General features: G+C 44.8%; 1 protein-coding gene and 1 long non-coding RNA gene across 5 annotated transcripts in view; one reads left to right on the top strand and one right to left on the bottom strand.

The window, feature by feature from the left end:
* The window catches only part of LOC307209439 (uncharacterized protein), a 95,439-nt gene that overhangs the window by 9,853 nt on the left and 70,319 nt on the right, over positions 1 to 15,267 (bottom strand). For all 3 annotated transcript variants that reach the window (XM_079964493.1, XM_079964492.1, XM_079964494.1), the window contains 2 exons: positions 6,444 to 6,475; positions 5,565 to 5,587 (listed from right to left, as the gene is read on the bottom strand). In XM_079964493.1, the coding sequence (XP_079820619.1) occupies positions 5,565 to 5,587; positions 6,444 to 6,475 (55 nt within the window). The remainder of the gene's footprint in view (positions 1 to 5,564; positions 5,588 to 6,443; positions 6,476 to 15,267) is intronic.
* On the top strand, positions 4 to 4,366 carry LOC307209490. Of its 2 annotated transcripts, XR_013835607.1 has the most exons (3): positions 4 to 2,205; positions 2,326 to 2,594; positions 3,966 to 4,366. It is a non-coding gene; the product is annotated as an uncharacterized lncRNA (long non-coding RNA). The 2 variants fall into 2 exon arrangements; XR_013835608.1 differs by having other exon boundaries at positions 4 to 2,594.

The raw sequence follows: 15,267 nt of genomic DNA, 5'->3' as shown, positions 1-15,267 counted from the left end.
AATAAAAAGATTTATAAATCAAATTTAAGTCACGTTTTAATGCATTGATGCTTTATGTAAGAACAAACTAACTAACATCATGCGGAAATTGATTTATGAAGCAATTGTTTATTAAGTAAAATTGATTGAATATAATATGTAGGAGTACCTTTTCTTAGTTCCATCGGGTTCACCAGCTATGGCCATGCCTGGACAGAGGTAGCCTGACCATTGTAGTCTGTGTGTTTGTAACCTTGAGGCTGGATTACTGCAATTTGCTTTAGGTGGGGCTGCCCTTGGGCCTGGTTCAGAAGATTCAACCGGTGCAGAATGCAGCTGCTAAAGAGTGGGGTCTGACAGGGCTGGAAACATGTCTTAGCAATGGTGTCATGTCTGCACTGGCTGGCTGCCCATTTACAGCCAAGCCAGGTTCAAGGTTCTTGAAAAACTTGGATCTAGTTTACAGACTGCCTAAACCCTTATAGCTGTCAGAAGCTCCGGGGGTGGGCACTGCACAGCCCCTGAACTGAGACAAGCCTCTCCAGTCGTCTTACTTGTGGAGCGCAGCCCGGGACGTTCATAACTCTTCCGTCCCGGTGTGCAGCAGCGACACATATCTGAAAATATGTGCACACTCATACAGCAGAGTAAAACTGGAAGCTGAGGCGATGAGGTGTGACATCTAAGTTATATTTATTAAGCAATATATACAGGACAAAGCAATCATGGCATCCTCTCACATCTTCTCCAAGAGAGAGAGAGAGAGAAAATACAAAAGTACAATACAACGGAAGAGATAGGACTGGCTTCCGTTCTCACACTTTCCAAGCATGGAATGTAAACACAGGCATGTGATGTAATAATCACACATCCAGCAACGGGAGAGAATGAAAATGCTGACATCCTCCCCCTTTTCATGGTAACCGTTGCTGAATTACCTAACACAGCCGTACACAATCAAACATACAGTCGTTATGTATATAACAGACTCCTGAAGTGCTTTCCCCATCTGTGGGATCACTTCCAAAACCTCCATGAGCGTATATCTCAAGACCTCAGACCACATCCAGCAACGGGAGAGAAATGAAAATGCTGACAATAGCCATCATCGATACCAAGTATACTACACATCTTCTTGATCCTATTTTAAATTTTTTATTTTCTAAAGCATCATTTTCTCGGTTGTAAATTTGTGCCCTACTGACCAGATGATGCAACCACCATCTTCAGCCTTTGATGAAAAGCTCCGAGCCACATCACCCTCTTCTTAGCTTTGCAGAAGCCGAAGAATGCAAAATCAGACAATGAGTACAGGCAGCATTTTCCCTCTAGAGCAGGCTTCTTCAACCTCGGCCCTCCATATGTTTTTGGCCTACAACTCCCATAATCCCTAGCTAGCAGGACCAGTAGTCAGGGATGATGGGAAGTGTAGTCTCAAAACATCTGGAGGGCCGAGGTTGAGGAAGCCTGCTCTAGAAGGTGGGGCCTACAGCAGAAGAGGTGTTGTCTGCCTCACAGTTGGCTCTAGGTTGACAAACATGGTCCAGTCTCTGGGAGCTATCCAAGGTCCTAACCTGTTTAACCTGAACTTGAAAGTTCTGTCGTTACCCCCACCTGACTATTTCTGCTGAGACTCTACCAGATGTGGCAAGGGCCTATGACTGAGCCTACTGTGATAACCACTAACATGATGCTAACTGCTAAGCTTCCCCTGAAATAAGTCTTGCAGTCTTGAAAAACAGGATAGAAAGCAGGGGACAGGATCCATGCAGAACATAAATAACCAAAATGCAGAGTACTGAATAGGTTTGGATTTGTGTAATTGTATTCAGAAGTAATAATAAAACATTTAATTTTTACAAAATTTAAAAATAAGTGCCTTGGTGCTTGTCAGTTACACTGGCTAAAGAACTGGTTGTAAAGCTTTACAAATAAAATGGCTGGAGATTTCTTTAATGACCGGTTTGGGACCAGTTTATCTACCAGCTCACTTTACCCTACAGGTGCCCACTCGACTACTTCAATCAGCAGAATCTACACTACTCACCAGCGCTACATAATACCTGTATCACATTTGTAAGAACTTGAACGTTAAGTGTGGCAGTACCTACACTTTGGAAGTTCCTGCCTATTGATATCCAGCAGGGCACCTTCACTGCAAAATTTTGTGCGTCTGCTAAAACATTCTTGTTTCGACAAGCCTACCCAGATGCATGGAACGTTAAGGTAATTTTAATCTGTTTTAGTATTTTGCCTTTGTATGTTTTAAACTATGGTTGTAATTTTTTCTTGATTTTTTTTTTTAAATCTTGTTGTAAACAGCTTTAATTTTCTTTCTTTTTTTAGAATCAAGTGGTGTATACATTTCATGAAATAAATAAATAAGGAAGCTGAAAATTTGGGGAAGAGATATGGAGAAACCCCAGAGGCAGCAATGTCTCGACAGCTCTACCTTCTCACCCTGTGGCCATGGCTATAACCCTAGCAGCAACAAATTCCAGTGCCCATTCTCCTTGGCATAGAGCCATGGCAGGTTTTTCCATTTAAGGGAGGAACATTTAAACTTTTGCAGATTATGCAATCTGTTTTATTTAAGCCCTGAACCGTGACCTAAGGTAAGTATTATAATATAGATACGTGTCTATACACAAAGTGATTTTGCTTTTCATAGCTACAAGCTAAATTAATTCTTTATAGTCAGTCTTCAAGAGTTCTTTCTGAGTCACACAGTTTACTACTTACAGGCATGAAATCCTAACTGAATCTATGAATCTCAATTAAAAAATTGTAAAAGCAAAGATTGTAAATGTCTGTCATAAATAATAGTTGGTGCCCATGCAATGATCACTCTGTTGCATAGGAAAATAAAAATAGAAGAGGCATAAATTCCCACATCATACTGATATTCACGGCTGGCAATGAATTACCGTATTTTTCGCCCTATAGGGCGCACCGGCCCATAGGGCGCACTTATTTTTTTGGGGGGGGGAATAAAGAAAAGAAATATTATTTTCCCCCCCCCCCGAGCCCCAAAGAGCAAAGAAGCCATGACAGCGAGTGGAATGGATCCCGCTCGCTGTCTTGGCTTCGTTTTTAGCCTCGGGGCTGGGGGTCCGGGAGCGATGGCAAGGTTGCACTGAACCTCGCCATCGCTCCCGGAGCTTGCGGGGCTGGGGAAGCCCAAGCTTCCCCCGACCCCAGCCCCCAGAACAGGTCTGGAAGTGATGGTGAGGTTGCGCTCAACCTCACCATCGCTCCCGGAGCTTGCTGCTATCCGAAGCCCGGGGAGCGCAGCGCTGTAGCTTAGGGCAGCTATCCACAAGCCTGCAGCGCCCGGCAGGAACTCCTGGTGGGCTCTGCAGGCTTGCGGATAGCTTCCTGAAGCCTGCATTCGCCCCATAGGATGCACACACATTTCCCCTTCATTTTTGGAGGGGAAAGAGTGCGTCCTATAGGGTGAAAAATACAGTAGACTTCTAGAAATCTGTGTATTAGAGTTCACAGCACTCCATTATACATTTTTAAGTAGACGAAAAAGGAATGATAGCTTTAACTCTGCAAATATATATGTGTGTGTGTGTGTGTGTGTGTTACTCCCTCTCCCTCATGGAAAGAATTGATTCTGATCCCACCCCCACACACCCCGAAGACTTTCTTTTCTTTATAATATTTTATCTAGAAAATATAGATCAGGAGAAGCTGTGAAATACACTTTGCATTTTGAACCTGTGTTCTAAGATACATATTGTCACATGCATGCCTGCACTTGAGAGTCCCAAATCCATTTTCCCCCTATAAACTTTTAACCACAGCTTTGTCACTGGACAGGCTTCAAATTAAAAACAAAAACAAAAAAACATCTCCGTCACATTTATTTTTTGTACCTTGGAATATTTAGTAAAGTTTAAACAGCTTTTGGATACATTATGTGGATATTTTGGATACATTAAGTGATAGATTTTTCTACTTTACTGAACTCTATTTAGATGGGTCTTGGAGCACCCTGTTCACCTGAGCTGAACCACAAGCACTGAGGATGTGGTTCTATATAGTAAATGGTGGGATTCAAACAGAATCATTATTCACATCCTCATCCTACCCTGAACTTTAGAAGCAGTTTCAAAAGCTCACAGGATGAAAGCAACGGCTACGGCAGCTGAGAAATGACCACAGAAAGCACCACTGCATGCATGATTAAAAGAATTCTCTGGATGTTTGTAGCAGAAATGCAAACCCCCAGGCCCTTATCATTCATTGTGCAAGCAAACTAGTTTGAAATTCACTGAAGGATCAAAAAAGAAGAGAACAGCTTCAAGCAAATGATGAAAAATATATCCAGCTTTCCTCCATAACACTTGTTGATTCATCAAACAAAATTTAAATAGCAGCACTGGCTTCTGATTGTTTTTACAATACTTTTTCAGCATGTACAATTCTCTATAAAACACTCTATCTATCTATCTATCTATCTATCTATGTATAATATATGATATATACAGTATATCTGGTTATAATGAGAAGAGAGGAATATTTCTGACATCTGGCTCAGATTATGCTCTATAGCATAAGCTGCTCTAATTACATTTTTTCCCTCCAACATTTATAAATATTTTAAATCCTAAAGAAATATTTTACTCTAGCTACACCAAAGAAATAAGGACCACATATGTGTTGGCTCACCTGTCTCAATGTCCATTACCTGGTGGTGGACAGTCCATGTTTCTCCATCAACCACCCCCCAAGGAAAGATTTGTTGTTTCACAGGGAGATGGGGAGCTTCATTGGTAGTTAATGCCTTGACAGCCTTATCTCTCAACTTTAAGCTCTCTTTCCTTAGTGCATGCCCATCCTGAGCTGGGCTTAGTGACCTGTAACTCAAAGCTACCTGGGCACAAAAGGCCACAAAAATGGTCTCTACATTCCAGTCTTGATCCCCCATCCTGCAACCAACTCCAGAAGCCACCAGCACTAGAGGAGACCACTGAGAGTAATTTCTGCTGTGACAGTGTGCTTAGTATAGGACAACTATTCTGATTAAGTGTTTAATGTTCATCCTGATCATGCCTACTCTCTGTTTCTCTGTGCCTGGTTTACGGGCACACTCTAGGGGTGGTGGTCCTCACACCAATGTTACTTGGACCATGGGGTATGTAACCAGTGGTTAAAATGCCTCAAAGAGCTGGAAGGATTTTTTTAAAAAGAGAGAGTAAGACCTAGAGGGGAGACTAGCTGAGGTTGCCAAACAGAAATCTTGGAATTTCTTGGGAGACGGCTGCTCCCAAGAAGACCATTGCAGTGCAGTTGTAATTATTCACCCCTTGCCTTGGGGGGACGTGGCCAGTGGGTGGTGGCAAGTGGAAAGGGAGAAACAGGATGGGTTACCTGTTGCTAGTGAGCTACACTACTGGTTGATTGCTGTAGCAGATGAAATAAAGTGTTGCTGCCCACTACAAGGCATGAGCAAACCACCTTGAGCACAGCGATGTAGAAAGGAAGTATACAAATGATAATGAAATGAGAAACAAAATCTTGTTCCTTACATGTGAAAAAAATACATGTTTTAATCATACTTTCATCACAAATACCTTTTGTCAGCAAGTACCAAACCCTAAAACAGACAAAACCAAGAGATAAAACAGAGGTTGTAAATTTTAAAATAACGATCCTAACAGCTGTTTACTTAAGCAGAGAATGTAGCTGTTCATTACTTCTATTGAAGCCCTTCAAGACCCAGGCTAAGTTGGTGCACCCCTTAGGAAAGATTATGGAAATTCTCCCACTGCCCCATTTAGATGTACACCACCACTAAAAATCCCCAACTATTTCTAATATAACTAAAAGTAAACTCACTCTGTGAATCTTTACATAACCACATGGCACCATCCATGCACAACTGAGAGGCTTGTGGAATCCAAACATTGGCAGTATGTGTTGAAGCAAAGGTGGGCCTGTTCCAGAAGCTCTGCAAACCCTATCTTGGTAGTCAGGATAAGCCTGAAACTAATTGGTAGTTCCCCTGTGTTTATGCACTTGCTGTGATACATGGTAATTAGCTTGCTTTGATGTTATGCTTATCTGTGGGCCCTGGGATCTTGGCTCAGTGGAGGGCGCTAGCTATAAGCCTTGGATAGTTGCCACCTATCCCCTTATGGGCCAGGTGGGTTGATGGGAGGTTCTGACTAAACTGATGTATGATGCTTTGTGTATAAAGAATGTATACACATTTGCCTGGGTGAGGACAATTTGGTTCTTGACAGGAGGCAAGACTACCAATGACGAAACTACCAAAACGAGAACAAGTGTATGGTATAAGTGGAGGAGAGACCTTTTCAGTTTTGTTGTTTCAAGTAGTTTTCAAAATCCCAAAGCATAACAGCAATCTTTCAAAGCATAACATCCTGGTAATAAATTTTAAAACATACAATCAATCCCAGTATTCTGAATACAAATACAGTATGCCATACCTCAGTCCCAAGGGCAGGGAATTGTTTTTGTCCTGGTACAAAGAGAGAGAGAAAATCAGGAACCAAATCAAGCATATGTGGTTCATCTTTAGCCATTAATTAATATTACCTAAATATCCTGCTCTGCAGTCTAATTTTTCTTGCCTGTTATACACAAATGAAACCCTCTTTCCATATGAAAGTAGGGCTTTTCACTGCTGCTGAAGGTCAGAAAACAAACAAGGACAAGTCTGCTAGGCTGGGTTCAGACATTCCTATATAAACCATACTTTAAACAACCATGGCTTAGCATTGTGTGTGAACCAAGCCTTGTTAATGATGTGGTTTGGAAATGTGAGTCTGTCCCAAATCACTTCAGTTCACCTCATTACGAATGCACTCATGAATACTTTATGTTGCATTAATAGTCTAATGGATTGGAACTTTCCCCCCAACAGCCAGAGGATCAGCTGAGCAGAATTTAACTCAAAAGACACTCTACTGGCAAAGGAGAGGAAGCAACCTTAACTGGTAAAAGAGGTTCACCTATGAGTCACATGCTGACAGCACTATGTATAAGCTCATTCCGGAAAGAATTTTTTTTAATGAGTTTGATTAAAGCCATTGCCTTTATTCAACAGATGAGATCAATAGTTCATCTTGTATAGTATTGTGAATATTATTACTTATATTATTACTTATATTATTAATTATATAATAATAATAATAATAATTTATTATTTATACCCCGCCCATCTGGCTGGGTTTCCCCAGCCACTCTGGGCGGCTTCCAACAGAGATGAAAAATACACTAAAATGTCACATATTAAAAACTTCCCTGAACAGGGCTGCCTTCAGATGTTTTCTGAATGTCAGGTAGTTGTCCATCGCCTTGACATCCGATGGGAGGGCATTCCACAGGGCGGGCGCCACCACCGAGAAGGCCCTCTGCCTGGTTCCCTGCAACTTGGCCTCTCGCAGTGAGGGAACCGCCAGAAGGCCCTCGGAGCTGGACCTCAGTGTCCGGGCAGACCGATGGGGGAGGAGACGCTCCTTCAGATATACTGGACCGAGGCCATTTAGGGCTTTAAAGGTCAGCACCAACACTTTGAATTGTGCTCGGAAACGTACTGGGAGCCAATGTAGGTCTTTCAAGACCGGTGTTATATGGTCTCGGCGGCCGCTCCCAGTCACCAGTCTAGCTGCCGCATTCTGGATTAGTTGTAGTTTCCGGGTCACCTTCAAAGGTAGCCCCACGTAGAGCGCATTGCAGTAGTCCAAGCGGGAGATAACCAGAGCATGTACCACTCTGGCGAGACAGTCTGCAGGCAGATAGGGTCTCAGCCTACGTACCAGATGGAGCTGGTAAACAGCTGCCCTGGATACAGATCTGACCTGTGCCTCCATGGACAGCTGTGAGTCCAAAATGACTCCCAGGCTGCGCACCTGGTCCTTCAGGGGCACAGTTACCCCATTCAGGACCAGGGAATCCTCCACACCTGCCCGCCTCCTGTCCCCCAAAAACAGTACTTCTGTCTTGTCAGGATTCAACCTCAATCTGTTAGCCGCCATCCATCCTCCAACCGCTTCCAGACACTCACACAGGACCTTTACCGCCTTCACTGGTTCTGATTTAAAAGAGAGGTAGAGCTGGGTATCATCTGCATACTGATGAACACCCAGCCCAAACCTCCTGATGATCCCTCCCAGCGGCTGCATGTAGATGTTGAAAGGCATGGGGGAGAGGACAGAACCCTGAGGCACCCCACAAGTGAGAGCCCAGGGGTCTGAACACTCATCCCCCATCACCACTTTCTGAACACGGCCCAGGAGGAAGGAGCGGAACCACTGTATGACAGTGCCCCCAGCTCCCAGCCCCTCAAGACGGTCCAGAAGGATGTCATGGTCGATGGTATCAAACGCCGCTGAGAGATCCAGCAGAACTAGGAAACAGCTCTCACCTTTGTCCCTAGCCCGCCGGAGATCATCAACCAGTGCGACCAAGGCAGTTTCAGTCCCATGATGAGGCCTGAATCCCGACTGGAAGGGATCCAAATGGTCCGCTTCTTCCAGGCGTGCCTGGAGTTGTTCAGCAACCACTCGCTCAATCACCTTGCCCAAGAATGGAAGGTTTGAGACTGGGCGATAATTGGCCATCGTGGCCGCATCTAGAGATGGTTTTTTAAGAAGCGGTTTAATAACCGCCTCTTTCAGCGGGTCTGGGAAGGCTCCCTCACGGAGGGAAGCATTCACCACTCCACGAAGCCCATCGCCCAGTCCTTCCCGGCTAGCTTTTATAAGCCAGGATGGGCAAGGATCCAGGAGACAGGTGGTTGGCTTCACTCGTCCAAGCAGCCTGTCCACATCCTCGGAGGTAACAGATTGGAATTGATCCCACACAACTTGACCAGACAGGACTCTAGCACTCTCCCGCCCCGGCCCTGCTCCCACGGTGGAGTCTACTTCTTCCCGAATCTGAGCGATTTTATCTGCAAAAAACTTTGCAAAATCATTGCAGGAGAACATGTGGCCCGTACTGGGCCCCGATGTTACAGGTGGTTCCGCTAAATTGTGAACCACCTGAAAGAGTCTCCTGCTGCTGTTTTCTGCAGATGCAATAGAGGCGGTGAAGAAAGTCTTCTTCGCCGTCGCTATCGCCACTTGGTAGGCTCGACGTTGAGCTCTAACCTGTGTCCGGTCAGATTCAGAATGGGTTATCCGCCACCGGCGCTCTAGCCGTCTCAACGATTGTTTCATTGCCCTCAGATCCGTGGAGAACCACGGGGCTCTCCGGGCTCCATGCAATCGGAGAGGGCGCTTCGGAGCCAAACAGTCAATAGCCCTGGTTAACTCCACATTCCAGCGGGCCACCAGGGAATCGGCTGAAAGGCCATCAACATGGGATAAAGCATCCCCTACCACTCTCTGGAAACCATTTGGATCCATTAAGTGGTGGGGGCGGACCATCCGAATCGGTCCCACCTCCCTGCAGAGGGGATGGGTCGCAGAGAAGTCCAGTTGCACCAGGAAGTGGTCTGACCATGGCACTTCTTTCGTTTCACTTTTACTTAGTGTCAGATCACCAACATCCGTAGAGGTAAACACCAGGTCCAAGGCATGTCCGCGGCTATGGGTTGGGCCAGACTTATTCAGGGACAGCCCCATGGAGGCCATGCTTTCCACGAAGTCCCGAGCGGCCCCTTGTAAGGTCGTGTCGGCATGGATGTTAAAATCCCCTAGGACGACCAAGCTAGGTGTCTCCAGGAGAACATCCGCCACGACCTGAAGCAGCTCGGGCAGGGAATCCTTGGTGCAGCGGGGAGGTCGGTACACCAAAAGGAATCCTGTACTGCCCCTATTGCCCAACTTCCAGAACATGCACTCAGAAAACTGGGTCTTCCCAATAGGACGCCTGGTGCAAACTAATGACTTCCTAAAAATCACTGCAACCCCCCCTCCCCGCCCACATGACCTGGGTTGCTGTGCGTAAGAGAAACCTGGTGGACAAGCAGCGGCAAGGACAGGCCCATCTGCTTCATCCAACCAAGTCTCTGTTACACATGCCAGGTCAAGTCCTCCATCCATGATCAAGTCATGGATGGCAGTGGTCTTATGAATCATTGACCTGGCATTGCACAGCAACACTTTCAGGTCATGTGGGTATCCCTTGCTGATTCTAGTATTCATCCGGTCAGGGCCAGACCCGGAGGCAGGGATAGTCCTCAGACAACGACTAAACCTGCCTCCTCTGTAATGACATGGTCTGGTCTTAGCGTAACTCCTCCTCCTACCCGTGATCACTGAGATCGGTTGTCCCAGTGCATTCCCCCCCGTGAAACATATCCCAGCCATTTTGTGGGCTGGGGCCCATTCCCCGGCAGCCCTGACCCCTCCCCTTAAGAACAAAATAACCCCTTTAAAAAACAACAACAAAGAAACAACAACAACACAAATAAAACAATACAAACAAAAAACAATAAAAATTATAAAAATTACAAAAACATAAAATCAAACAAATTCCCAGGCCCAATAAACATCCACCCCACCCCACCCCACCCCACATACAGAAAATTCAAAATAAAAATTTTAAAACATTTTAAAAGCACTCTGCACCCCTCCAGCAGTAACAGCAACTGTCCTAGTGAGGCCCGTCAGGCCCTGCCCTGGGCCAGGTGGTAAGTGGCAGGAAGGAGCAGGGCCCTCAGACACTCACATACAGGAGAGTCCTCCTGGGCAGCAGAATCCAGCAGTCCTTTATGAGGCTTCAGGCCCCGCCCCAGGCCAGATGGTGAGTGGCAGGAAGGAGCAGGGCCCTCAGACACCCACACAGGAGAGTCCTCCTGGGCAGCAGAGTCCAGCAGTCCCTGTGAGGCTTCAGGCCCCACCCCAGGCCAGATGGTGAGTGGCAGGAAGGAGCAGGGCCCTCAGACACCCACACAGGAGAGTCCTCCTGGGCAGCAGAGTCCAGCAGTCCCTGTGAGGCTTCAGGCCCCACCCCAGGCCAGATGGTGAGTGGCAGGAAGGAGCAGGGCCCTCAGACACCCACACAGGAGAGTCCTCCTGGGCAGCAGAATCCAGCAGTCCTTTATGAGGCTTCAGGCCCCGCCCCAGGCCAGATGGTGAGTGGCAGGAAGGAGCAGGGCCCTCAGACACCCACACAGGAGAGTCCTCCTGGGCAGCAGAGTCCAGCAGTCCCTGTGAGGCTTCAGGCCCCACCCCAGGCCAGATGGTGAGTGGCAGGAAGGAGCAGGGCCCTCAGACACCCACACAGGAGAGTCCTCCTGGGCAGCAGAATCCAGCAGTCCTTTATGGGGCTTCAGGCCCCGCCCCAGGCCAGATGGTGAGTGGCAAGAAGGAGCAGGGCCCTCAGACACCCACACAGGAGAGTCCTCCTGGGCAGCAGAATCCAGCAGTCCTTTATGGGGCTTCAGGCCCCGCCCCAGGCCAGATGGTGAGTGGCAAGAAGGAGCAGGGCCCTCAGACACCCACACAGGAGAGTCCTCCTGGGCAGCAGAGTCCAGCAGTCCTTTATGGGGCTTCAGGCCCCGCCCCAGGCCAGATGGTGAGTGGCAAGAAGGAGCAGGGCCCTCAGACACCCACACAGGAGAGTCCTCCTGGGCAGCAGAGTCCAGCAGTCCCTGTGAGGCTTCAGGCCCCGCCCCAGGCCAGATGGTGAGTGGCAAGAAGGAGCAGGGCCCTCAGACACCCACACAGGAGAGTCCTCCTGTATTATATTATATTATATTATATTATATTATATTATATTATATTATATTATATTATATTATACAGCCATTCTGCTTTCATATCATATCAAGCACAAAGAACAAAACATTCTCCGCGGTGCTTCCTTCAATTACAGAGTTTCAGAATATTTGATACTGTGAAAACATTAGCCTGTCAGAATTCTACACAAATTTTCAACCTTCAGAAAATGTTTGAGATAGCAATTATAATTTTTAAAATAGTATAGGAATTAAAAACCTTAGCTTAGTTTCTTTTGCCCTTCATTTGCTTTGCCTGAGTATGATGTTGTCAAACTGGTGGAGGGAAACCCATTTTTTATAATGAGCTTTATGTTACATCACAATAGCAGTAGCAGCGTCACTGGGTGGAGGGGAGTGTACTGTGATGGAAAAGTCCATAGAGACAAAATTTGGACCAACAGCCACCTGTAACCTGGACCCCAAGATTGCTTTCAGAGGAAGCAACCATCCCATGTAAACAGTTTTAATTATTTTTAACCTTAGAGGGCATGGGATGTGAATTTCAAGCCAATGACTAATCTTTTCTTTTTGCTAAAGTTATCCTTGTTATCTTCAATGAGAGCACGGGGAGGTGTTTGCCATTTGTCAACCAACTGTTCTCACCAAACAATCACTCCCTATTTAATGGTACACCTGTGCCTTTGAAGTATTAAACTCTTCTGGCCAGACTTTTAATCCTATAAGGAATCTAAGATGGTGAATTTTGGACCCACTCTTAACATATGGAGCGAATTCTAATTTCAAAAGAAACAATGGTCAGTATCCATACAATGGTGGGGATTTTGGTAAAATCATAGACAGACTTGCAGTGTTGAACTTGGCCCTGATGGGTGCTGATTGGACAGTGATCCAAAGAGAAACTCCTGCCCTCCCTGCTGCCCCTTTTCAAAAGAGACATTTTTTTCTGCTTAAGGAAGTATCAGAGCTATTCCATCCAGGATAAGCAGTTAACCATTTTAATATTTTGGATTTCAGCTTAGTGGCTGCTTAAGAATGCTGGGCCAGCCTGCTGATACTAATAAGCATGGAAGCTAGAGTCTATGCTTTTTCTGTTTTTCTCATTCTGATTCCCTCACTGAGGTGGTGGAGAAAGACTCATTGAGGATCCAATCCAATTAAAACACGATGACTCAAAGGCATTGTCCAGTGGATCCAAGAATTCCTAGTCAAGAGCCACAGTTCTTCTCCCTGGAGGAACCAGGAGAAAATTTTTACCCTTGCCTGTTCTTTCTCTCATTCTTTCTGCTGCCTTTGACTGGATTAATATAGAGAAGCTGTGCCTGAAACTATGAATAATAAATATTGATAGGTATTTGCTTACTTAATTAGAAAGCCTTTATATGGCTAAAACTTCAAGGTCTTAGGGGCAGCACTCAAGAGACAGCACTAACTACAAAAGGGATTAACTATAGTCATCTCTTACCTGCTTTTGTATTTAATCCATATATACATGATTATATACCCCTGAACATTTTGGGGTATTGGCCCTCTGCACAAATTGAATAAATATACTCTTTAATTTAATTTACCCTGCTCCAGAGTAAAACTCCTACCCAAGTTGTCATAAGTGGCAGAGATTTGTAAATCTGTAGCAAGTGCTGCTGAAAATTCCACAGAATCCTTTTCAAGGCAGGAATCCTATACACTAGCTGTCTTCCCTAACTTGGTGCCCTCCAGATATTTTGGATTCCAACTCCCATCAGCCCCAGGCAGCATGGCTAATGGTCATGGATGATGGGGCTGTAGTCCCAAATACCCAAATCTGCTATACACACATCATGATCAATGTATCACTATAAGCTTCTAAAAATTGATGAAAACGTAGTTCTGGGGAAATGGTTCTGTGAGCCAAGGAGCAACAAACCCAAAAACAGTTCAGGTTGCATCAATGGCTACAAGCACATGCAACTGCTCTCTCTGAAAATATAAATGTGAGCAGTTATCTGGGTCTGCCTTTAGCACTACTTGGAACAGAACCAAATTAACTGCTGACAAAGGCTTTCATGCCACCACTAGGTACCAATAATGGTGTACACATACACACACACACACACACACACACACACACACACACACACTGTTTGGAAAAACAGAATGTCTCCTCCATTCCATTTAAAAAAATATTACAAAAAATACTGTATAGCAATCTATATACCCCACCTTTTCTCTTGATGTCTTACAGATAAAATAAGAAGAGTCTTTTCTGACCCCACGCCAACTGTTTCTAATATCCAGACCAGGCATAGGCAAACTCGGCCCTCCAGATGTTTTGGGACTACAACTCCCATCATCCCTAGCTAACAGGACCAGTGGTCAGTGATGATGAGAGCTGTAGTCCCAAAACATCTGAAGGGCTGAGTTTGCCTATGCGTGATCCAGACTGATGAAAGATGCTGATGAAATTGCAGCCCACCCACTTCAATTCGTCATTAACTTTTTAGTTGGTTCTAATGGTAGTTGGAGGTTCTACTGTTACTTTTGATTATTATTTTTTAATGGAACAACATGGCTACCTGCCATTTTTTAAATACTATATATCCTTCATATATCTCCTTCTTAGCATTTTGAAACATTAGATTACATACCACTGTGAATTTAAGTATAGTGTTGAGGTTTTATGAATAAAATTACTCATGAATTCATACAGCTATGTAAGTGCTAAACTTGGCCTTCAGTAAATTTAGGGTCATGGTGCTTACTATTAAAGAAAATACAGAGTATTTCTTTGTGTGGCTTTTAGCCACAATTCACCAGGCATATCACTATGCTTCTCTTTGGCAAGAGGATGACCATGACATTCTACAGCAGGAGTAACCAAACTGTGGTCCCTGGACCACCCATGGTCTGTGAGCTTCATCCAGGTGGACCACAGAGTGTCTTGCATTAAATAGGGATATTGTTTTTAGTTGTATTTTTATTGCTTCTTTTCTTTCTTATATTGCATTACAGTTTGAATTTTACGAAATGCAAATTGCAATACAATAAAATACAATATAAGAAATGAAAGAAGCAATAAGACTATAGTTTAAAATCATACAGCATCTAGCACAATGCAATGCAGTTGGTGTGACAAATCAGAAAAGTCATTAAGTGGTCTGCTAAGACCCTCAGCAATTTTCAAGCGGTCCATGGGGGAAATGGTTTGGGAACCACTGCTCTACAATGTTCAACAAGTAACTGCATCCACAACTTTCACATTTCCCAAACAGTGTAGCCTATGCTCCATCTTCTGGTTATTTATGGTAACTGTACAGTGTAAGGCTTTTTCTTAGGGACTTAGGTGATCACCAATTGTTGCAACTGGTAGAATAACCAACAAAAGGAAGGCAATTGTAATTTTAATAAGATGGTGGTATCTCCCCCACTATTGACATGTTAGGACTGCTCAGTTAGCCTGGATCCTACCCACTGAATCTGAAATGGAAATGTATGAGAACTAGTTTACACAAGATTCCCAACAGAATAGAGTATTCCCATAAACTCAACAGATAATTGCAATTTTTAAAAAACAAAAGGCATTAAAAAGTTCAGAAACAGACCTCCGGGTATAGGGTGGTATATAAATTCAATAAATAATA

Source organism: Podarcis cretensis (genome assembly GCF_951804945.1).
Source record: "Podarcis cretensis genome assembly, chromosome: 2".
Taxonomy (NCBI): domain Eukaryota; kingdom Metazoa; phylum Chordata; class Lepidosauria; order Squamata; family Lacertidae; genus Podarcis; species Podarcis cretensis.
Note: the sequence above shows the minus strand (reverse complement) of the source record. Positions and strands in the feature narration are given on the sequence as shown.